The following is a 23596-nucleotide window of genomic DNA, read 5'->3' as shown; positions in this document are numbered from 1 at the left end:
CTATCAGGTCCGATTTTGGACAAAACTAAGGTACTCGGTTTATAAGAGGGAAGAATTGTGAAAAACCGATATGCATCGATTTTGGTTTATGAACCGAACCAACCTGCTTCGATTTAGGTTGGTTCTGTTCAGTTTTTAACCAATTTTCCTTTTCTAAAAAAACAAAAAAAAACCCTTGAAATATTTATTAAAAAAAACAAAATATTGAAGATTTAGACTTGAAGATGTTGCAATTTGGAGATGAAAAGTTGCATGCGATTGTGCGTATGTCGAAGTCCAAGATAAAGGCTAGCCCAGAGACTTAAAGAGAAGTTGAAAATGAAAATTTGAAAAGAAGTTTAAGATGAAGGATGGCCCTAGAGAGTCGAGACTGCAAGAGGTGAAAAGAGGAGAAGAGAGGTGGCGTCAAAGATGAATATTGCGAGAAGAGGCTGCAAGAAAAGAAAAGAAGAGAAGATTTTATGATGTCAATCGAGAGAGGAGGAGCAGAAGTGAGAAAAGGCAGTGGCGTGGGATGCAGACCGGTGGCGGCATGGAGGTGCCAACTAGGACAGAGGAAATCATAAAGTCTGAAAGTGGAGGAGATGGTGGCGTGCGTGAAGAGTGAAAGGGGAAGTGGTTTAGGGTTTTATTTTGTTTTACTTTTTTTACATTGGACTCTGAACATAAGTTTTGTTTTGGACTTCAAGAATAAAATTTAGCCTTTTTAATAATAAAAGAACATAGGTTGTGGAGTGGGTTGAATAAATTCAAATATATAGATATGTATATAATAACAGTCGGTTCGATTTGGTTTTACTCATTTTTTAGCTCTTGAATCGAGAACCAGACCAAAGTGTCAGGTACTCCTTGCTAATGAACCAAAGGTTCCAAAATGTTGGGAAACTAGGCTGAACGAACTCCAAGTGTATCTAGTAGGAATCGAACCTATGAACTTTCCCCTTTATTAGGTTGGTATAGGTTGGACGCTTTAACCAACCCTACTTGTTCAAATGAATTTCTTAATGAAAAGTGTCAGCCCAAACTAGCTGAGATTTTTGGGGTCACCTCGCAACCCTCCCTTGGTTGGGGTTGTGTCGCCCTATCTTTCAATCGATACACAATTGAGATAATAATAATAATAAATAAATAAAAACCACTTTCCAACTCTTAACCTCACCTCTCCCCTTCCTCACTAACTTCTGCTGGAATGAGTGGGCCTCAAAGCTGAGGTTTGCTATTTGGTTTCTTCCTTTTTTTTTTTATTTTCTTTTGTCTTTCTCATCATCACTCCAACACATGAGCAACTTGGTTTCAATCCTAGTTCGACATCACATAACCTTCATTTGAGAATCAGGTGATGCTGCTATTTCAACTTACGACTCTTGAACACAAATGTGAGCGAGTTGGTTTTGTCAACGAACGCAAGGTGGGGGGAACTTGAACCCCCCCAAAAGTGGCTACAGTGGTTGAAGCTAGGAATTCTAATGCACTGGCCTAATCATATATCAAGGATTCCATTCCATATACCCAGGTGATGAACATCAATGAGATAATTTGAACTGGCGTAGGTCACGATTCTTCGTTGTACCTTATAATTCAAAAGTCTCTCTAAAACTGAAGAATGAGTGAGTTCTTTGCACTCACTCCAAGTTGGAGCTCCAATTTCTACAAATATACAAGTTAGATTGTTCAAATTTAACATTTGTATAAGTTTGAAGACTCAATTTTTACAATTAAAAATTTAGGATGTAATTGTAACCACCACTCTGCTTTAAGGGTGATTTTTGTAATTTTTTTTTAAGATTAAAATTGCAATATTTATATGAATTTATGATTAAATTGATACAACTTGACAAAGTGTATAGTCAAAACTGATATTTTCCCTAATAATTAGGGGGTAAAAATCCAAACCAAATTAAACCGATTCCAATCAGTTTCATCACTAATCGAGCCGAACCGTTCGGTTCGCAGTTTACCCGAACCGACTCATTTGAGTTGGGTTCCATTTCCAAATTTCATCGATTCAGCTGCTGTTTTCCAATCAGTATCAACCGTCGGTCTCTCTCTCACAATCAGCTCCACATTTCCATCGTTGAGGTCTTTCGTGGAATTTTTGTTCGTCTTCAAGTAAGTTTTTCTTCTGATACTTATCGTCAATCGATCTGCGATGATCATCGTGCCCTTTTCCTTTTTGTGAATTTGGCGGATTTTTTTCTTTTTGTTTCTGGAAATTTTATGAGCACCTAAGTTTTCTGTTGTTGTATCGATTTACTCGTCTTCGTTTTCTTCTTCGGAAACCTGATGAAATGGGTTTCCTTCTAAGATTTGGGGTTTCTTAGAACTTTTTGTTTTCTTTTTAGTAGTAGTAGAAGAAGAGAAGGGAGATTGATTTTTCCTCCCTCGGCGACTGTGCTGGGCGTTTCAACAACCCCATTGCCTTCGCCAGTGATGGAACCTCTTGGTGGGTTTTGTTTCAGTGATTTAAACGAGTTTCTGTAAATGTTCTGTAAATGATGAGTTGAAAATCGGAGATAAATCTGGAGTTTCAGCTTTGTAATTTGATGGGTAGAAAGGAAGAAAAACGGGTAAATTGAAGATGGGGAAGAGAAAGGGTTGCAGGAAAGAGCTGAAATGAAGCCATGGATGCTTCAATTTAGGGTTTGTTCATATTTGCCAATAAAACATTGAGATTTTTTTCCCTTAAATCTTGAAACCCAAAATTCCAAACACAAGGATTATTTGCCAATAAAACTAAAAACAAAGAAAACTAAACTACAAATCCAACAACACCCTCAAGAGGAAAGCAAGTCTGTTCATTAACAATAGTAATAATAAAAAAACTATGGAAGTTGGTTCTCAGTAATGCTCATGAATTTTGTTTGTTTGGTTTAAGTCTTGATAATGGTTCTTCATGGGTGTCTCAGGTCATTCAGCATTGCATGCTCGCCTTGGGTGAGCTAAAGATTGGATTGAGTTATGACGTCTTTTGTAAAGCCAGAGAATGCTTTAAAACGAGCTGAAGGTGAATAAACATAATGTTTTTTTCTTTTGGATTTGCATTTGCTATAGATTGAGTTGTATTTGCGAGTATGTCATTAATTTTTTGGGAACTTTGTTTCAGTAGAATGCTTGGTTCTTTTTACAAATTCTGGTACTTTTAAGTCCTCAAAATCCAATGAATGTTTTCCATTTATTGTTTTGTTGGGAAATCGCTTCAGTATATGCGTTCTGAGTGACATTGAGAATATCTTTTTTTCTAATTTTGGGCATATAAAATGTCAATTTGCCTATGTTGTGACTTGTGTTTCTTGTTACTTGAGTTCCATGTTTGTGTTTCTAGTCCACCACTGTTCTGTTGATCTATTTCCTTTCCCTATTTTGAAATTAATGACGTGTCTGTTTTCTTTTTTTGTGAAATGAAGCTTAGCAAGTATTAAATCTATTCTTCTTGCATGTATTCAGAGTTGATAAATGTTGGCCAGAAGCAAGATGCCTTGCAAGCCCTTCATGATCTTATCACTTCAAAGAAATATCGAGCATGGCAGAAACCTCTTGAGAAGATTATGTTCAAGTATGTTGAACTCTGTGTGGATATGAGGAAAGGAAGGTTTGCGAAGGATGGTTTAATTCAATACCGTATTGTTTGCCAGCAAGTCAATGTTACTTCTTTAGAGGAAGTAATCAAGCACTTTATGCATCTTTCCACCGAGAAGGCAGAGCAGGCTCGTAGTCAAGCTCAGGCCTTGGAAGAAGCTCTGGACGTTGATGATTTGGAAGCTGATAAAAGACCAGAAGATCTGATGCTTAGTTATGTTAGTGGTGAAAAGGGAAAGGATAGATCTGATCGCGAACTTGTTACCCCTTGGTTTAAATTTCTGTGGGAGACATATCGAACGGTTCTTGAAATACTAAGGAATAACTCAAAGTTGGAGGCACTTTATGCGGTAGGTCATGACTAAGCTAGTTATTTGGTGTATGTGTTATTGAGTTAATTTTTCAGTTCATATCTTCTAAACAAATGAGAAGAATGTCATACCTACAACTTTTAGTATTTCGATGGAACGTTATTTTGGGCCTGGCAGTAGTAGTTAAATCCCTGTCATATTGTAACTTAGCTTCCTATTGGTTCTAATAGTTGGAGGATCTAAGAAAGCATTTGATATCCATATCCCGAAGTCATGTTTAGGGTTCCTGGAGCTACTTTGCCTAAGAATTTGATTTTTTTTTTTTTTTTTGAGTTTAAATTTCAAGTTTAGCGGACAATTTTAGCTGTGTAAATTTGACCCCCCTAAACTTTTAAAAGGTATCTAATAGGTCTATGTACTTTCAACTTTGCGTTCGTGAACTTTAAAAAGTATCTTTTAGGTTCTTAAATTTCAATTGTGTTTAATAGGTCCCATTTCATTTTCTTTTTTCTTTTCTTCTTGCAAAGCTGAATGTATTTTTACCATAAAATGAATTCTTCTTTTATTGTTTTTAATAAATTAGAAGGAAAGTAAGGTTTTGATCCGGAAATTTTTCTATCATTCATGTATCATTCCAGTCTTTTCGTTTCCGTACCACAAAAATTTAAAATTCGAAATAGAGAATCTATATCCAAGAAAGGTCTAACCGTTGGAATAATAGTACCCATTGTTATAATATTGAATGGCAATGTTACTCATTTTAATCCTGCTGGTATTTTTCATTTGTAGATGACAGCCCATCGTGCCTTCCAGTTCTGTAAGGTGTACAAAAGAACAACAGAATTTCGAAGATTATGTGAAATTATCAGAAATCATCTTGCTAATCTCAACAAGTATAGAGACCAAAGGGATCGGCCTGATCTTTCTGCTCCAGAGAGCTTGCAATTATACCTTGACACAAGATTTGAACAGCTGAAGGTTGCCACAGAGCTTGAGCTCTGGCAGGTCTGAATTTTTCTCTCTGTAAAGAGAAGTGGGTTAATGCCCAGATTTCAAAAATTTATATCAGGATTTCTTCTCTACAAATAATGTCAATTCAAAATTTTATTTATCACTGATTTTTACAGGAAGCTTTTCGTTCTGTGGAAGATATTCATGGTTTGATGTGCATGGTGAAGAAAACACCTAAACCATCCTTGATGGTGGTGTATTACGTCAAACTAACAGAGATCTTCTGGATATCGGATAGCAATCTTTATCATGCCTATGCATGGCTTAAACTTTTCTCTATTCAGAAAAGTTTCAACAAAAATCTAAGCCAGAAGGATTTGCAGCTGATAGCTTCGTCTGTTCTTTTAGCAGCTCTTGCTGTGTCCCCCTATGACTCTAAGCATGGTGCTTCTCATTTAGAACTTGAACATGAGAAAGAACGGAATTTGAGGATGGCTAATCTTATAGGGTTCAATTTAGATTCCAAACTTGAAAGTAGAGATGTGGTAAAACAACTTGCCTAATTGGATTTTCTTTTATATTTTTCACAACCTGAACATTGCCTTACTTTCTTTCTGTTTATGTTTCATCCAGCTTTCAAGGGCAAATCTTCTTTCTGAACTGGTATGTCTAATTCATTTTACTTCAATATTTTGTTGACTGTTTCCTTCTTACCCTCTAAAATTATGATACTTCAATTGGTTAACATTCATTTGAAGTAATAAGAGTGGATAGTAAATTTTTAATACCGTCTAGAATCAACGCCATGCTTCCTATTATACAAGAATTTTTCATGGAAAAGAAAGAACCCCATGGAAGTTCTTTATTCATCTTTATTATGCTTTTTTTTGGAGTAAAAATATACGACCGCTCTAAAGTTACGGCTTAAATTTCCTTGTTTCTTTTGGGAGGGATCTTTTGAAATCCCGTCATGGGCTCGTTTTGCAACTCTTTGAATATTTCATATGAGATTGTTTCTTATAATTTTTCTCTTTTTTTTTTTTAAAAAAAAACATGCTTCTTATTGGAAGTTTAGCAATAGAAACTAATGTTGAAAAGCTTCATACTATGTTTAGCCAACTATGAATGACTCTAAATCTTTTTCATTAGAGCTGAGTGCAATCTTCTACCTCACCTCTTTTATACGAAGAACTATGTCTTTTCATTTACAGTGAAAATTCCATACAAATACGTATCACAACTTTTAGTGTGCAGTCAATAATTATTGTTCAATTTGCTTAGTAGATTTCTGCTTTCCTTTAGGTCTCTAAAGGAGTCCTGAGCTGCGCAATTCAGGAAGTTAAAGATCTCTATCATCTTTTGGAGCACGAGTTCTTCCCTCTTGATCTTGCAACAAAATTGCAACCCTTACTTAACAAAATATCAAAACTTGGAGGTAAGCTTTCATCAGCTTCATCTGTCCCCGAAGTGCAATTGTCCCAATATGTTCCGGCTCTTGAAAAACTTGCTACCCTGAGGCTGCTTCAGCAGGTATGTATTGTACAGATTTTATATATTGTGAACCCTGCAATGCTATTGCTCATAAATAAAGAAAAAGCATTAGTTGGTAATTTCGTTTTGATGCACTGAACTTTTTATTCATCTATACTATGCTAGGTCTCCAAGGTGTACCAGACTATGAAAATTGAGAGTCTATCGCAGATAATCCCATTTTTTAATTTTTTTGCCGTGGAGAAAATATCAGTTGATGCAGTTAAACAAAATTTCATTGCCATGAAAGTTGATCATTCAAGGAACATCGTGTTATTTGGCAATTTGGTATTGAATCTTTTTCTCTGTCTTCTTTTTCCTTCTCTTCTTGCACTAAGGGACAAGGCCGCTGAGATTTGAGCCATGCTCGATAATTGCTTTTCCCTTAATGTCAATGTATCCCATCTTATTTTTCTCTGCTGTTTAAGTTATAATTAAACCCTCATTATTTTGTCTCTACCTTTTATGATGTGTTAGTTTACATCATCTTCAACATGTTTTTATATCTTATTCAATTTATTTATATTGAATTTACGAAAATGACTCTCTCTTTTTCTCATTATTTATTAGGATTTAGGGAAACTATAGTCTTTTCTTAGTTTCCTGTATATATTTTAAATTGATGTTTATAAGCATGGTTGTTTATTCTTTTATGTATCAATTTAGGGTATCGAATCAGATGGGCTTCGAGACCACCTGACCGTTCTGGCTGAATCCTTGAACAAAGCAAGAGCTATGATCTATCCTCCAGTTAGGAAAGCCTCAAAAACAAGTGATAAATTGCCTGACTTGGCAGATATTGTTGATAAAGAGCACAAGAGGTTGCTTGCTCGAAAATCAATAATTGAGAAAAGAAAGGAAGAGCAGGAACGACAACTTTTGGAAATGGTACCCTCATCAAACTGTGAGTAGCCATATTCAGTTTTCTGTTGTGGTGCATATATGAAAAGATTGTGGTGAACTGTGTTTAGGAACGTGAGGAAGAATCGAGAAGGTTAAAATTACTGAAGATAACTGAAGAAGCTGAGCAGAAGCGGCTTGCTGCAGAATATGAACAAAGGAAAAACCAACGGCTTCGTAGGGAAATAGAAGAGCGAGAACTTGAAGAAGCACAGGCTTTACTTCAGGAAGCTGAAAAGCGTGTAGGTAAAAAGAAGGGAAGCAGAAAACCGGTTCTTGACTCTGTGAGTTCTTTTTTGTTGATTGTTTTTCTTATTTTGGAAGGATGTTGGATTGATTAATAACAATGGGAATGTATCTCCAGGAAAAGTTGTCGAAACAAACTTTAATGCAATTAGCCCTTACTGAACAATTGAGGGAGAAGCAGGAAATGGAAAAGAAATTGCAAAAGCTAGCCAAGACTATGGATTATCTAGAAAGAGCAAAAAGGGAAGAGGCGGCAATTTTAATTGAAGCTGCATTTCAGCAACGTTTGGTTGAAGAGAGAATGATTCATGAACGTAATCAGCAGGTCTTGCTTTCTGAATGATTTTTTCAACACATTGAAAGAAACTGTGACTATCTATGATTATATGCATTTGGTTTTTTTTTTTTTTTTTTTTTTTTAAAAAAAAATCCTGAACTGTGAAAATATATATGTTAGTGTATTTAGGGAACAAAGTAAATAAACATGTATATTGTATGGCTATATCATCCATAATAAAGGGCATTTCATGCAACAAAAAAGGGTTGATATATTTTTTGTGGCATCTAGTGCTGTTTGCAAATTTTCCTAAATCAAATTATTGTGCTTTCATTTTTATGTCGTCAGATTTTCCCTGCTATAGTTGATGTTATTTCAATTAATAGGTGTTTTTTAGTTCTATTTTATTAAAAGATGAGTTTCTTTTCTGCTTTTTAGCTGGAGGTAGAGTTAAGCAAGCAGCGCCATGAAGGTGACCTCAAGGAGAAGAATCGATTGGCGAGAATGTTGGAGAGTAAGGTTAGTAGTTAGTTTCATATGGCTCTGTTGGGTTAATCTTAACCCTTGTCTGCTCGAAGTTTTAGAGATTCATTGGTTATCGTGTACTGTGATCACGTATTCTTTATTTAATTATTTTGTGATTTATCAATAATAAAAAAGAGTATATATCTTTTTTAAAAGTCAACACGAAAATTTAATGTACTTTTTTTCATCAATCCTATGTCATCCAATTTTAAATAATATTTCTATTATCATTTTACTTTTCTTAAATATATTCACGATCCCACAATATCAAATGTATAATTAACTTTGAACCGTTATTATTTTATTTTATTTTAGGTTTAATACACTCTAATTTAAAATTGGAAGGCTCTTAATGTTAAGAGCATACCCCTTGCCATAAAGCTGTTTTTTCTCCTTTTTTGAATATATGTATTTGTTTCCTATAGAAAAGGAAAATCAGTAAGCTTATCACAAATATGTTTTAGTATAGTGTTCACTTATGATTAGCGCATTTCAAGTTTTAATAGTAAGTTTCCAATAATGTTCTCCAAAATCGCTCCTTTTTAACATAGAGATAATTAATTGGATTGAGGCTGTTTGGTATTTTGAAACTATGTGATAGTTCTATCGTTATTGTCCGATGTCTTGTAGCCTTGTGAGCACACAAGTCTGTAGGATTATTTTTCTAGCTCCTTTTTTCTTTTTTATTATTTATTATTTTAATTTCTTAAGAAAGAATTATTATTATTATTGTTTTATAACTTTGTATGAGTTGAAACCGGAATTTACGAACCTTTGCAGAAATTGACTTTTGGCACATGATTAAATTTAACCTTTTTTTGTCTTGCAGAGAATTTTCGAAGAAAGAGTCATTAGTCTTCGCCAAGAGGAATTCAGCAGACGGAGAGCTGAGAGAGAAGAACATATCAGGCAAATAATTCAGGCCCGGAAAGCAGAAAGGGAGGCTAAGAGGAAGAAAATCTTTTATGTAAGGCGTGAAGAGGAGAGGATTCGAATATTACGTGAAGAGGAGGAAGCTCGCAAGCATGAAGGTAGTTTTTAAAATGTTCTGGCTTTTCTATGGGATCTAACATCATTTTCTGCTTTTTGAAAATCCCGTTTATGCATTTATGGATTAGTCCTGTTAGTTAGACATTATGAACATTGGGCGGGGGTGTTTAGAGAAGTTAGAACATGGATTGAAACAAACTTCAGAGATGGCTCCTTGTTTTGTTTATATCATGTACGTTCGTGTGAGGAGTCTTCATTATTATATCGATGTGTTTGATAACATTAAGAAACCCCTCTACAAACAAAAAATGGCTCTCAAATCAACCACTGCCATCAACAAATGTACTGAATCCCTTTCGATGGCAGTTTTATTTTCCCCAGATAATAGATCCAGTGAACCAAGTTCATGTTAAGGTATGGGGGGTATGAAATATCTGAGCTTTTAAAATGTATATTCTCAAATTTCTCGAGAAACTATATTTAGTGATCGCTGATATGCTTGATTAAAAATGTCTGGATATGTAGTTTTTTTTCTGTCAATTTTTGCTGATGGCATCTTTTGAATTTTGCAGAGGCGGAGAGGAGAAAGAAGGAAGAAGCTGAACGCAAGGCTAAATTGGATGAGATTGCTGAGAAGCAGAGACAGAGGGAGCGAGAATTGGAAGAAAAAGAAAGACTTAGGAAAGAAAGTCTGTTTGGTGGTGGCAGATCAGCTGATGCACCTGCTAGACCTGATGTTGCTCCTGGTTCTCGGCCTCTGGAGTCCGGGACTGCTGCTCCTGCTGCTGCTGCAGCTGCTGCGGCTGCCGGACCTTCCCCAGCAAAATATGTTCCAAGGTTTCGACGGACTGAAGGCTCCAGCCCTAATGCACCGCCACCTGAATCTGATCGATGGGGAAGCAGCCAGCCTGATAATCGACCATCTCATCCGGATAGCTGGCGCAGTGATGAACGTAGACCTGCGTTGGGAAGTTCAAGGACATCATGGTCCTCGTCTCGAGTTCCTAGTCGTGCTAGGACAGACCGCTGATTGTGGTGGCAGATGTGGGAATGTTGATATGAATTTGGAAGTAAAATTTTGGGTTTGATAGGGTAATTCAGTCATTTCTGGAAAAAAAAAAAAAATAATGACTTATTTTTGCTACTAGTATGAGAATTTAAGGGAAGAAGCAGCAACGAAAAGGTTGTAATATTTGTTATGGGTGGAATAGGCGCCCTTTTATTTTCTAAATTATATGAATTATATACTACATGACATGCCTACCATCTTATAGGCCATCATTTTTAACTACATTATCTCTTCCTTGGTTCTTTTTTTTTCTTGGATCTGTTAAGGTAGTAGGCCTTTATTTGGAGACGATTCTTTCTCAAAGAAGCGTAAATTCTTGATCATCTTGTTTAAGAAATCCATGGTTACGACTAATTGATAAAAAGGATTTGAACAACATTAGCCTAGGAAAAGCCCTCTTGCACACATAACAAGTGATAAAAAAAATTTCCACACCGTTCGCTTCAAAGTAGCGAAATTTGATCAAATTTTGCTACATAACAAGGTGATCTTCTGGTGTTATTGACAATTTTATTTTACTTAAAAAGAGCCTAAGATTTATAACCTCATAAAAAAAAAAACCTGGCACTACTTACTCCCCTCTCATCAAGAATGATAACTTCATGATTTATGCCTTTAGGAAATGGAAATATTCTAAGAATCGATCCCAAAAGGATGGTTTAAACGAAATTTTAAAAGTGACAGTTTTTCCTCACGAAAGCAGCTTAACAAGTGGTGTGAAAATAATTTTGGAAGTGGTGTTTGTTTGTGATGGAAAATAATAATAGGAGAGGTATTCAAGCCTAATTATCCTGATTAGAAGATGTAATCTATCGTGCAATTGTAATTTTGACTCAAACTAAAATATGGTGAGTCAGATCGAACATGACCTTCTATAAAGGATCTTTAAGTCTTAATCATTAAACATGGTGAATCGAATTATCTAAGAGCATAGTACAAGCACTATGTCAGTTGAGCTACGCTCATGTTGGTAGGATTTCTCAATTTACAATGAACATGAAAATAAATGTACATATAAGTATTAAAATGGATCCAATGGACTTTTACCTCTAAAATAAACCTAACTAATAATATCCAAATAACATAAGTTAAACCTGCTACATTTAATATTAAGGTTAAAAATCACTTTTGACCCTCAATTTTCATTAAAGAGACAATTTAGTTCCTATTGGTAACAATTTAATCCATGTACTTTCAAATTTGTAATGATTTAGTCTTTGAACTTTAATAAGTAATAATTTGGTGTCTATACAATTTTTAACAAATTAGTCTTTATTGTGAAAAGTATTCTTAAGATACACATGTAGATTGTTTAATTGGTCCAAAATTAAATTTTTTTATGAACTATAAAGATTAGGTTGTTACATAATAAAATTTAACACTTAATTTTAAAGACGTTTTTCATAATAAATACTAAATAGTTATGATTTTCAAAATATAGGTGTTAAATCATTACTTATTAAAGTTTAGAAACTAAATTGTTATAAATTTAAAAGTACAAGGATTAAATCGTTATCAACTAAAGTGTAGAGACTAGAATGTTATTTTAAGTTTAAAGATCAAAAGTGATTTTTAATCGGATATTAAATCTTAACCGTTTTTTGTCCTATTTAACCCGTTTGTACAGACTCCTAGAATTAGATACGATTTTATTTAAATTTTTTATTTATAATTTTAATAACGTTTATTTCATAAGTTTGTTTCTTCTCTCTTTTTTTTTTCCGACAATCACATAATTAGACATCTCACCATATCAGTTTCTTTTATTTCTTAAAAAAAAAAAAAAAAAAAAAAAAAAAAAAAAAAAAACCAAACCATTTTCCTTCATATTTTAAAATTAATGGATTATTTTCAAATCTAAAAAAATAACCAAAACAGTATCTACGAAATTTTAATATAATGTAAATATTTTCAATAGTTTTATCATTTAAAATAATTTTAAAAAATTAATTAAGTAAATAAAATATATCATTCTAAACAATTATTTAAATTTATAAAATATAACAAGTATATAAAAACTTTGGTAATAACTCTATTTTATCTATTATAACTGAACTACATCAAAACCTAAATATCGGAAAACATCGAATGAATAATAAATGTTCAAACCGACCTCAACCATTGAAAAGTAAGATCAGTCAATTTTAACAATCGATCAGTTTGGTTGACTTTATTTTTTTATTTTTTTTAAATTTTCTTAAACTGACACCAACCAACCTCAATTTGATTCGTCGCTCGATTTTTCGATCTATCATAAGAGCTATCTTAAAGAGTAAAGCTCCCGATGGAAACCAAAAAACAAATAGAAATTAACTTAAAAAGGGCCAATTAACATATATATAGTCCATAAAAATGCTAGTAAGCAGCAGTTCATCAACAGATGGAAGGAAAAGACAACTTACTTAAAAATGCTGGCCTATAAAAATTGGTAGCCATGTAGATGTAGTACATTCATATCATTATAAAACAAAAGGACACCTCTTCCACTAATAAATGTAACACACAACACAAACCAATAACAAATATTACAACTTTTTGGCTGCTGCTTCTTTCCTCAACTTCTCGGTAGTTGCAAAAACAAGTGATTATTTTTTTCCAGAAATGGTTTAATTTCCAGGTCAAATCCAAAATTTTTCTTCCCAATTCATATCAACTTTGCCACATTTGTCACCCCAATCAGCGGTCCGTGCTAGCACGAGTAGGAATGCGGGAAGAGGACCATGATGACCTTGAACTTCCAAATGCAGGTCTACGATCATCACTGCGCCAGCTATCCGGTTGAGATGGTCGATTATCAGGCCGGCTGCTTCCCCATCGATCAGATTCAGGTGGTGGTGCGGTTGTGGTGGAGCCTTCAGTCCGACGAAACCTTGGCACGTATTTTCCTGGGGATGGTGCAGCAGCCGCTGCAGCAGCGGCGGCAGCAGCAGGAGCAGCAGTCCCCGACTCCAAAGGTCGAGAAGCAGGAGCAGCAGGTGCATCAGCTGATCTGCCACCACCAAAGAGACTTTCTTTCCTCAGTCTTTCTTTTTCTTCCAATTCTCGCTCCCTCTGCATCTGCTTCTCAGCAATCGCATCCAATTTAGCCTTGCGTTCAGCTTCTTCCTTCTTTCTCCTCTCCGCCTCTGCAAAAGTTCAAAAGATGCCATCAGCAAAAATTAATAGAAAAAGAAACTACATCATCCAGACATTGTTAATCAAGCATATCAGCTATCGGCTATCGCTAATATAGACATATCCGTCTAGAAATGTAGACTCCTCAGTTGTCACACTAATGCACATGATATGAAAAACTAAGGAGCCATCCCTGAAGTTGTTTTAATCCATGTTCAAAATTCTCTAAACCACCCCAACCCCCTGGCCCTTCCAGTCCCAATGTCAATGTCTAACAGGACTAATCCATAAGTGCATAAACGAGATTTTCACCAAAGCACAAAATGATGTTTGACCCCATAGAAAACCAAAACATTTTAAACAAATACCTTCACGCTTGCGTGCTTCCTCCTCCTCACGTAATATTCTAATCCTCTCTTCTTCATGCCTTACATAAAAGATTTTCTTCCTCTTAGCCTCCCTTTCTGCTTTCCGGGCCTGAATTATTTGCCTGATCTGTTCTTCTCTCTCAGCTCTACGTCTGCCGAATTCCTCTTGGCGAAGACTGATGACTCTTTCTTGGAAAATTTTCTGCAGAACATAAAAATAGTTAACTTCAATCATGTGTTAAAAATTAAATTCTGCGGATTCGTACATTCAAGTTCCACTTCAGAACACCTAAATATGATGATGATAATACGAATACTAGTACTGATACTAATAATAATAATAATACTAAAGAATAAGAGCAAAAAGTAGTCTACGTCTGATGTGCCCACAAAACAATATCAGGCATCCATCAATAATAAGAACTATCACATAATTCCAAAATACCAAACAACCTCAATCCAATTAATGATCAGTATATTAAAAAGGTGCAATTTCAGAGAACATTATATGAAACTTACTAATTAAACTTGAAATACTCTTCATATTAATAAGCACTATACTCGCTATAAAGGAGAGCCGTCTGATTGTACATTAGTTGTGTTAAACAAAAAAATAAATTATTATCAGTTAACAGTTAATTATACATTTAATATTGTGGGTTCTTGAATATATTTGTAACTTGGTGGAGAAAAGGGTTAGCTGATGAAAGAAAGCATGTTAAATTTTCATGTTGACTTTTAAATAAGATTTATAATATTTTCAATTATTGATAAGATTTTCTTAAATCGCAAAATAATAAAATAAAATATATCATGATTACAGTACCCGATTCCCAATGAACACTAAAACTTTGAGTGGACAAAGGTTAAGATTAACCCAATAGAGCCTTATGAAAATAGAATTACTAACCTTACTCTCTAACATTCTAGACAATCGATTCTTCTCCTTGAGGTCACCTTCATGGCGTTGCTTGCTCAACTCAACCTCCAGCTGGAAACAGAAAAGAAACTCAATTTTCAATAACATAGAACTAAAAAACACCTATTAATTATCAACATATCATCAACTGTAGCAAGAAAAATCCGACGACACAAAAATGAAAAACAGATAGATTGAATACATACAAAACAAAACAAAACAAAACATTGTAAGATTAGTAAATTGTGTAAACCAAATGTAAGAAAGAAATCCTTGGAAATTGTAATTCCACAAATAAGTCATGTGCAAAAGCATCAGCTTATCAAAGCTCACAGGATAATGGTGATCCTAGCTAGAAAGTAGAAACTCTGTGATATAGCCTAGGTGACCGGAGGAGATACTAGAATCTCTTTCATGAATCTATTAGTATAATACACGAGAGGAACCTCCACATTTATAAGGGAGTAATACATAGACAAAGTAAAAGGGATCAACCTAAGGATTTACCTAAACTACTCTAGTCTTACCTCCAAAGACAGATTATTTAAAAAAAAAAAAAAAAAAAAAGGAACAAAAAAACAATTCCATAGGAAAGAATATGTTGAAATTTTTCATAAAAGAACCTGCGAATCAGTATCCCTCCTTAGAAAACACAAAGCTGCTAAACCTACAGAAAGAGAAAATACGCCAAATTGGTTTAGCCCACAATCTTTGGGTGAATTCTCTAAAATTGATGGTCTTCTTCGATGAACCTAAGGTTTGCAACGCACTTCTTTCCAGCTCATGCAATGGATTTCTACTTTAAAGAGTTGCCCTTAGTAACAAGGTATGTGTAAGTTCGACAATGAGCAAAGCACATAAAGCTTGCAATTGGGTGGCCAAGAGTTGTTTGGTCTTCCACCAGTGACAGTCAATGTCATCCCATCCGGTCGCTCTTATACCAAAATAGTTGTAACCTAAGTGACTAAAGAGGATAAGAATCAACCTCTGGAATCTTTATTACGAGTCAATTAGTATAATACATGAAAGGGAACTTCCCATTTAAGGATTAGTATTCAATACGTAAATAGGGTAAAAGGGATTAACCTAAGGTTTTATCTAAATTACCCCAACTCTACCTCCATAATTCTGAAGACCCTGCACCAATATTTTTTAAACTTCCCTCACTCTGCAATAACTCCTAACCTCATTTGAAGCATAACCCCTTTTCCGAAAAAAGAATTAGAAGCATAACCCTCTTTGATAAGTTTACTTCCTTATCTGGCGTCTTGTTAAGAAAAACATGCAATAATAATGTTGTTGAGAACCCACTTTTTCACTAGAACTGGAAAACTGGAAGTACCTAATAACGAAATTATTTCTTTTCATACTACAGGCAAGATTCCATGAATATAGAAATTAGTGTTCTGCTAGTTTTTCTGTCCCTTTATGCTGCTTTGGAATGTTCAGACACAAAGTAAAATCAAAACATGTAACAGATAAAAACTTATGGGAAGCTTCAACACTTTGATATAGACAATGTGCAAGCAACAGTTGATGCCACAAAATATATCCACTCTTTTTGTTGAATGAAAATACCCTTATTTTCCTATGGATAATATAATCATACCATAGTCATATTTAATTTACTTTGTTCCCTAAATACACTAACAAATATATTAGCACACATTCAGAAATTTTTTTAAAACAACAATGAACGACTACAACCAAATGTATATAATGATAGTCATAAAACAATGAAGAGCAGAACCTGCTGATCACGTTCATGAATCATTCTCTCTTCAAGCAACCGTTGCTGAAATGCAGCTTCAATTAACGTCGCAGCCTCTTCTCTTTTTGCTCTTTCTAGATAATCCATAGTTTTGGCTAGTTTTTGTAACTTCTTCTCCATTTCCTGCCTCTCTCTTAATTGTTCAGTAAGGGCCAATTGCATTAAAGTTTGTTTCGTCAACTTTTCCTAAAAGTATATACCCATTGTTATTAATAGAATCTACAACATTCCAAAATAAGAAAAAGAATCACAAAAGAGAACTCACAGAGTCGAGAACCGGCTTCCTGCTTCCCTTCTTTTTACCAACACGCTTTTCAGCTTCCAGAAGTAAAGCCTGTGCTTCTTCAAGTTCTCGCTCTTCCATTTCCCTACGAAGCCGTTGGGTTTTTCTTTGTTCATATTCTGCAGCAAGCCGTTTCTGCTCAGCCTCTTCCGTTATCTTCAGCAATTTTAATCTTCTTGATTCCTCCTCGCGTTCCTAAAGACAGTTCATCACATTTTTCCCTTTATACACCACTAAAGAAAATTGAATATAGCTGTAGTTTGGTGAGGGTACCATTTCCAAAAGTTGTCGTTCCTGCTCTTCCTTCCTTTTCTCAATTATAGATTTCCGAGCAAGCAGCCTCTTGTGCTCTTTATCGACAATATCTGCCAAATCAGGCAATATATTACCTGTTTTTGATGCCTTCATAACTGGAGGATAGATCATAGCTCTTGCTTTGTTTAAGGATTCAGCAAGAACAGTCAGATGGTCCTGAAGCCCTTCTGATTCAATACCCTAAATTGATCCATAAAAACAATCATGATTTTTTAATCTTTAGTTTATAAAAAAGCAGTTACCCTACAAACATTTTTTTCAGTTATATATAGAAAAGACTATATTTCCTAAATCCTAATTAATAAACAGAAAAAGATTAAAGTAATTCCCTTAAATTCAATATAAATGATTTTTTAGTATAACTACGGGGTGGAGGTTTGAACCTCTAAACTCTAGCAAGGAAGGTCGTGCCAACTACCATTGAGCTAAGCTCAGTTTGACTCAACATAGAAATGATTTTAACAAGATATAAAGACACAGATGAATTCGACTAACACATCAAAAAAGGCAGAGACAAAATCACCAAGGTTTAATTATAATCTTAAAAAGGCAAAAAAGAATCAGATCGGACACATTAACATCAACGGAAAAGAAGTCATCTTAGGCCTTGTCCCGTAGTGCAAAAAAACAAAAAGAAACCAACAAGAAGAAGACAAAAAAATTTCAATACCAAATTGCCAAATAACACAATGTTCCTTGAATGATCAACTTTCATGGCAATGAAATTTTGTTTGACTGCATCAACTGATATTTTCTCCACAGCAGAAAAATCAAAAAATGGGATCATCTGTGATAGACTCTCAATTTTCATAGTCTGATACACCTTGGAGACCTGACATAAAACAGATAAATTAGAAGTTCAGCGCATAAAATGAAATTACCAAGCAATGCTTTTATCTATACGAGGATTAGCTTTGCAAGATTCGCAATATATAAAAGGTAACAGAAAGTACCTGCTGAAGTAGCCTCAGGGTAGCAAGTTTTTCAAGAGCCGGAACATATTGAGACAATTGCACTTCAGGGACAGAAGAAGCTGATGAAAGCTTTCCTCCAAGCTTTGATATTTTGTTTAGTAAGGGTTGCAATTTTGTTGCAAGATCAAGAGGGAAGAATTCATGCTCCAGAAGATGATAAAGATCTTTAACTTCCTGAGTTGCACAGCTCAGGACTCCTTTAGACACCTAAAGGGAAAGCAGAAATCTACTAAGAAAATAGAACTAGAATTATTGAGTACAATACTAAAAGTTAGGATGCGTATTTGCATGGCATTTCCACAGTAAATAAAAGGACATGGTTCATAAAGAAAGAAAGGTGAGGTAGAGATGATTACAAATCTGCCCTAATGAAAAAAATGTGAAGAGTCGTTCATCATTGACTCTGTCATAGTATGGAAGCTTATCAACGTTAGTTGCTAAACTTTCACAATAGGAAGCATGGTGCTAATTCCAGAAGCTGTTGAAATATACTATCCACCCTTTTTACTTAAAATGAATGCAAACCAATTGTGAAGTATCATAATTTAGAGGGAAAGAGAGAAATAGTCAACGAAATAACAAAGTAAAGTTAATCAGGCATACCAGTTCAGAAAAAAGATTTGCCCTTGAAAGCTGGATGAAACAAGAACAGATAGAGAGTAAGGTACCGTTCAGACTATGAAAAATATAAAAGAAAATCCAATTAACCAAATTGTTTTACCACATCTCTACTTTCAAGTTTGGAATCTAAATTGAACCCTATAAGATTGGCCATCCTCAAATTCCGCTCTTTCTCATGTTCAAGTTCTAAATGAGAAGCACCATGCTTAGAGTCATAGGGGGGTACTGCAAGAGCTGCTAAAAGAACAGAAGAAGCTATCAGCTGCAAATCCTTCTGGCTTAGATTTTTGTTGAAACTCTTCTGAAGGGAGAAAAGTTTCAGCCATGCATAGGCATGATAAAGATTGCTATCTGATATCCAGAAGATCTCTGTTAATTTGACGTAATACACCACCATCAAGGATGGTTTGGGTGTTTTCTTCACCATGCACATCAAACCATGAATATCTTCCACAGAACGAAAAGCTTCCTGCAAAAATCGGTGATAAATAAATATTTGAATTGCCATGATTTGTAGAGAAGAAACCTTGATATGGATTTCTTAAATCTAGAGATTAACCCACAACTTTATGTAGAGAGAAAAATTCAGACCTGCCAGAGCTCAAGCTCTGTGGCAACTTTCAGCTGTTCAAATCTTGTGTCAAGGTACAATTGCAAGCTCTCTGGAGCAGAAAGGTCAGGCCGATCCCTTTGGTCTCTATACTTATTGAGATTAGCAAGATGATTTCTGATAATTTCACATAATCTACGAAATTCCGTTGTTCTTTTATACACTTTACAGAACTGGAAGGCACGATGGGCTGTCATCTACAAATGAAAAATGCTAGAAGAATTATTACATCTCGGTACAAAATTCTGCATGCTTCATCCAGTAAATGTACAGAACAAGTCAAGGCCAATAAAAATAGAAAAGTAATTCCTCCCATAATTATATAGTGGTGACCATGACAGAAAGGCTTGTTAATGTTCAAGCTCTGACTAATGCTAAACAAATAATGTCCAAACTGAAAAAGGCCAGTGACCTTTTCTAGAATAGATTTTGTACCCTCTCTTCCAGAAATTGGATTATGTAAAAGGTAAAGTGAAGTGTCAAATAATTTTTTTTTAAAAAAAAAAAAAAAAAACAAACAAACCAGCCTACCCACCCAAAGTTCAATACATCTACATCATATGTCAATCTTCATAACATTAACCAACTAATATATTGCTTCCATTGTTACCTTTTTAAAAAATAATAATATAAAATAAAATAACTGAAATACAAGGTTAATTCCTAAGCTCCATAACTTGTGTCTATTTGATCCTGACTATTTAATTGTGTCTAATAGGTCCGGAAATTTTCAAAATGTCTAACAGGTATGTGAATTTTAAAAATATCTAATATGTTCTCAACTTTCAATTTTGTGTATAATAGAGCCTTAACATATTCAATTTTTTATAACATTAATTGATCTAGTGAGTGTAAATAAAATTTTATGTCAAACTGACTTTAAACTTTAAATTATATGTCCATTACATCAAATTTTTGGGACCTATTAGACACAATCAAAATTAAAGGGCTTCCGAAACTTCACGACCTATTGGATGCAAAGTTGAATGTTCATGGACCTATTGGATACCTTCAAACGTTTAGGGCCAAATTTACGCACGTCTGAAAGTTCAAGAACTAAAGTTGTAAATTAACAAAGTTGCTCTAGGGAGCCTTAAACATAACTTCCAGACACAGACATCAAAAGCTTTCTTAAATCCTCCAACCAGTAGAACCATAAGGAAGCTAAGTTACAATATGATAGGGTTTCAACTAGGGTTCCCGGGCCCAAAATTAAGTTCCACCGTAATACTAAAAGTTTTAGGCATGACATACTTCTCACTTTTTAGAATATATAAACTGAAAAAGTAGCTCAATAACTCATACACCAAAAAGACTGGCTTAGTGATCACTTACCGCATAAAGTGCCTCCAACTTTGAGTTGTTCCTTAGTATATCAAGAACTGTTCGATACGTCTCCCACAGAAATTTAAACCAGGGGGTAACAAGTTCCCGATCAGATCTATCTTTACCCTTTTCACCACTAACATAACTAAGCATCAGATCTTCTGGTCTTTTATCAGCTTCCAAATCATCAACGTCCAAAGCTTCTTCTAAGGCTTGAGCTTGAGTACGAGCCTGCTCTGCCTTTTCAGTGGAAAGATGCATGAAGTGCTTGATTACTTCCTCCAAGGAAGTAACATTAACTTGCTGGCAAACAATTCGATATTGAATTAAACCATCCTTAGCAAACCTTCCTTTCCTCATGTCCACACAGAGCTCAACATACTTAAACATAATCCTCTCAAGAGGTTTCTGCCATGCTCGATATTTCTTCGAAGTGATAAGATCATGAAGGGCTTGCAAGGCATCTTGCTTCTGGCCAACATTTATGAGCTCTGAATACATACAAGGAAAATAAATTTAATGCTTCATTTCACACAAAAAGAAACCAATAGAAACATCATAAATTTCAAAATAGATACATCAACAGTGGTGAACTAGAAACAAAAACATGAAAATCCAGTTACAAGAAACACGTGTCACAACAATGGCAAATGACAGTGTATGCCCCAGAATTAGAAAAGAGGTATTCCAATGATCTTGTAATATGTCTTCCAACTACCCCTATATATGGTATACACATTATATTATGATAATAAAATAAGAAAATGAATAGAGTTCAGAAGCACTTAAAAAAAATTGAAGAGCCAAATGACATGTTTTAACAATAAAATAAGTTATCAGAACATAAAATTCAAAACATGAATATGCTATCCAACTATAGAATTAATACGTCATAAGCCACCCCAAAAAAAGACCCCTTCCACTTGAATGGGATTCACAACTAGTACGAGTAACCAAACTTAAATTTCAAAACATAAAATGAAGACTACCATTAGGCAAACTTCAAGGAAAAACTTCCAAAAGTCAAATCAATAAATCTACAGTCATCAACACACTAATAATGTATATGTTCTAGATGTAGATCAGGACATGTATACTGAACAAACTTCCCAACAAACAATAAATGGAAAACATTCATTAAATTATGAGAACTTAAAGTACCAGAATTCATCAAAAGAACCAAAACATACTACTAAAACAAAGTACCCAGAAAAATAATGGCATATTCGCAAATAGAAATCAATTTATAGCAAATCCAAAAGAGAACATTATGATCATTCACCTTCAGCTCGTTTTAAAGCATTCTCTGGCTTTACAAAAGACGCCATATCTCAATCCAACTTTCAGCTCACCCAAAGACAAATGACCTGAGACACCCATGCAGAACCGTTATGATGATTTAAACCAAACAAACGAAATTCATGAGCAATACTGAGATTTGCAACCAAACTGCATCATCTATTACTTTAGAAATCAGGAAGTGGCATTAAGTAGAAGGCTCTCGCTCTTCTAAGGATAACTAATTATGGGGAACAGATTTTTTTTGTCTTCCAAATATAATGATGAACCTTTGTTGTGCGTGTGTGTGTGTGTGTGGGAGAGAAATTCACCCCATTTTTCCTTCTTCTTTTTCTTACTTCATTTACATTGTTCTTTTTTAAGTTTTTCATTTATTTATCATTCTACAAAATGATGTTATAGAAGACAAATTTTATACCTTTTGTCCATTTGTTAAAAAGTAAGAACTAAAATTGTGAATTAATTAGGGTTAACTGATAATTGTTAGGATAAGTGAATCGAATCATGAAAAGGCCATTAGAAACCTCAGGCTATTCTTCTGGCCTTCCTCTCTATATCTATATATATATATATGGACAACTCTTCTCTAATTCATGGCAAGGGACATCATATGGTAGAGCTAAAAATAATGAGTGAAAGAGCAACGGCAAGGAAAATGTAGAGATTAGCATGAGCGTTACAGAATCACATCAGAGGAAGAGTTTTTGAGGGTTTTATTTTCTTTAGCTCTTGCCTCTCGCCCTACTTTTGTTTCCCCATGTTCTTCATACGTTCGTTATGGATACCCTTCATTGTTGTTTGTTTATCATTTTGGTGCAAACTAATTTAGAAAATTAAAGTAATTAAACCAATTGCTACAAGTCAGCTTGAAGTTGTTCGGTGAATCAATCAAGCTAGGAAATTAAGAGAGTTCTTGAGGTTGTTGTTTTTTCGTTGATATTCGGCTATTGTTATCAAATAAGACAAAAACCCCTCCATTCTATCATTAGGTAAATTCTAATTCTTGTTTCCCAAGCTAGAAGAAAGTGATAGATGGAGATTGGGAGAATACCAGTAACCAAAAAAGAGTAGAAAATCAGTGCAAAACCGCTAGGAATGAAGCTGCGGCGGCACGAGCGGAGGAAAGGCGATGGCGGCAGCAGCTTTAACGGGAACAAAGCGGCGGCGACACTCAGCTGCCGAAGTAGATGGCGTGAAGAAGAAGTGGCGCCGAGCCTAGGTTGAAAGAGTTTTAGGGTTTTCTCTTGCCTTTTTTATTTTACAAAGTGGGCTCAGCTTAGAAAATTGGGCCGTGTTTTAAAAGAGATAAGTGGGCTTGGGCCGTGTTTTAAAAGAGATAAGTAGGCTGTTTTGAGGAGTTGGAATATATAGTATTGAATTGGAAAAATGGCAAAATTATTATTAAAATTTTTAGCAAATCTGTTGAACAACACGTGATCTAACTTTTTATAATTCTTGATCTGTCTTCGATGAGTCTGTAGTAATAATTATTGAAGATTTGGTTATTAATTTTATCCGACTAATTTTTTATTTATTTAAATGTTTGTTAACGAATCCAGTTTTATCTAAATTTTTTCTAATTATTTTATAAATATTGTTATCACGTTTAATATTTTTTTCA

The 23596-nt window shown here is 34.6% G+C and overlaps 2 protein-coding genes across 4 annotated transcripts; one reads left to right on the top strand and one right to left on the bottom strand.

Moving 5' to 3' along the window:
- Positions 1–1981: 1981 nt before the first annotated feature.
- Positions 1982–10602, top strand: LOC120083071 (eukaryotic translation initiation factor 3 subunit A-like). 3 transcript variants are annotated; one of them, XM_039038603.1, is made up of 14 exons: positions 1982–2109; positions 2907–3004; positions 3445–3926; positions 4677–4892; positions 5015–5383; positions 5472–5501; positions 6141–6368; positions 6495–6656; positions 7035–7256; positions 7340–7552; positions 7633–7839; positions 8230–8310; positions 9146–9347; positions 9879–10602. In XM_039038603.1, the coding sequence occupies exons 2-14, from the start codon at positions 2959–2961 to the stop codon at positions 10334–10336; spliced, it is 2916 nt and encodes a 971-aa protein (XP_038894531.1). In that variant the 5' UTR covers positions 1982–2109; positions 2907–2958; the 3' UTR covers positions 10337–10602. The 3 variants fall into 3 exon arrangements, with proteins under 3 accessions (XP_038894531.1, XP_038894533.1, XP_038894532.1); XM_039038605.1 differs by lacking the exon at positions 1982–2109 and adding an exon at positions 2151–2443; XM_039038604.1 differs by lacking the exon at positions 1982–2109 and adding an exon at positions 2466–2640.
- A 2082-nt stretch (positions 10603–12684) lies between these two features.
- LOC120082888 (eukaryotic translation initiation factor 3 subunit A-like) lies at positions 12685–23205 on the bottom strand. The gene is made up of 14 exons (XM_039038274.1): positions 23027–23205; positions 21959–22043; positions 20686–21167; positions 19332–19547; positions 18841–19209; positions 18723–18752; positions 18099–18326; positions 17816–17977; positions 17104–17325; positions 16813–17025; positions 16527–16733; positions 14768–14848; positions 13858–14059; positions 12685–13500 (listed from the first exon to the last, which is right to left on the bottom strand). The coding sequence occupies exons 2-14, from the start codon at positions 22002–22004 to the stop codon at positions 13052–13054; spliced, it is 2907 nt and encodes a 968-aa protein (XP_038894202.1). The 5' UTR covers positions 22005–22043; positions 23027–23205; the 3' UTR covers positions 12685–13051.
- Between the last annotated feature and the right edge of the window lie 391 nt (positions 23206–23596).

The sequence above is a fragment of the Benincasa hispida genome, chromosome 8, assembly GCF_009727055.1.
Source record: "Benincasa hispida cultivar B227 chromosome 8, ASM972705v1, whole genome shotgun sequence".
In the NCBI taxonomy this organism is placed as follows: Eukaryota; Viridiplantae; Streptophyta; class Magnoliopsida; order Cucurbitales; family Cucurbitaceae; genus Benincasa; species Benincasa hispida.
Note: the sequence above shows the minus strand (reverse complement) of the source record. Positions and strands in the feature narration are given on the sequence as shown.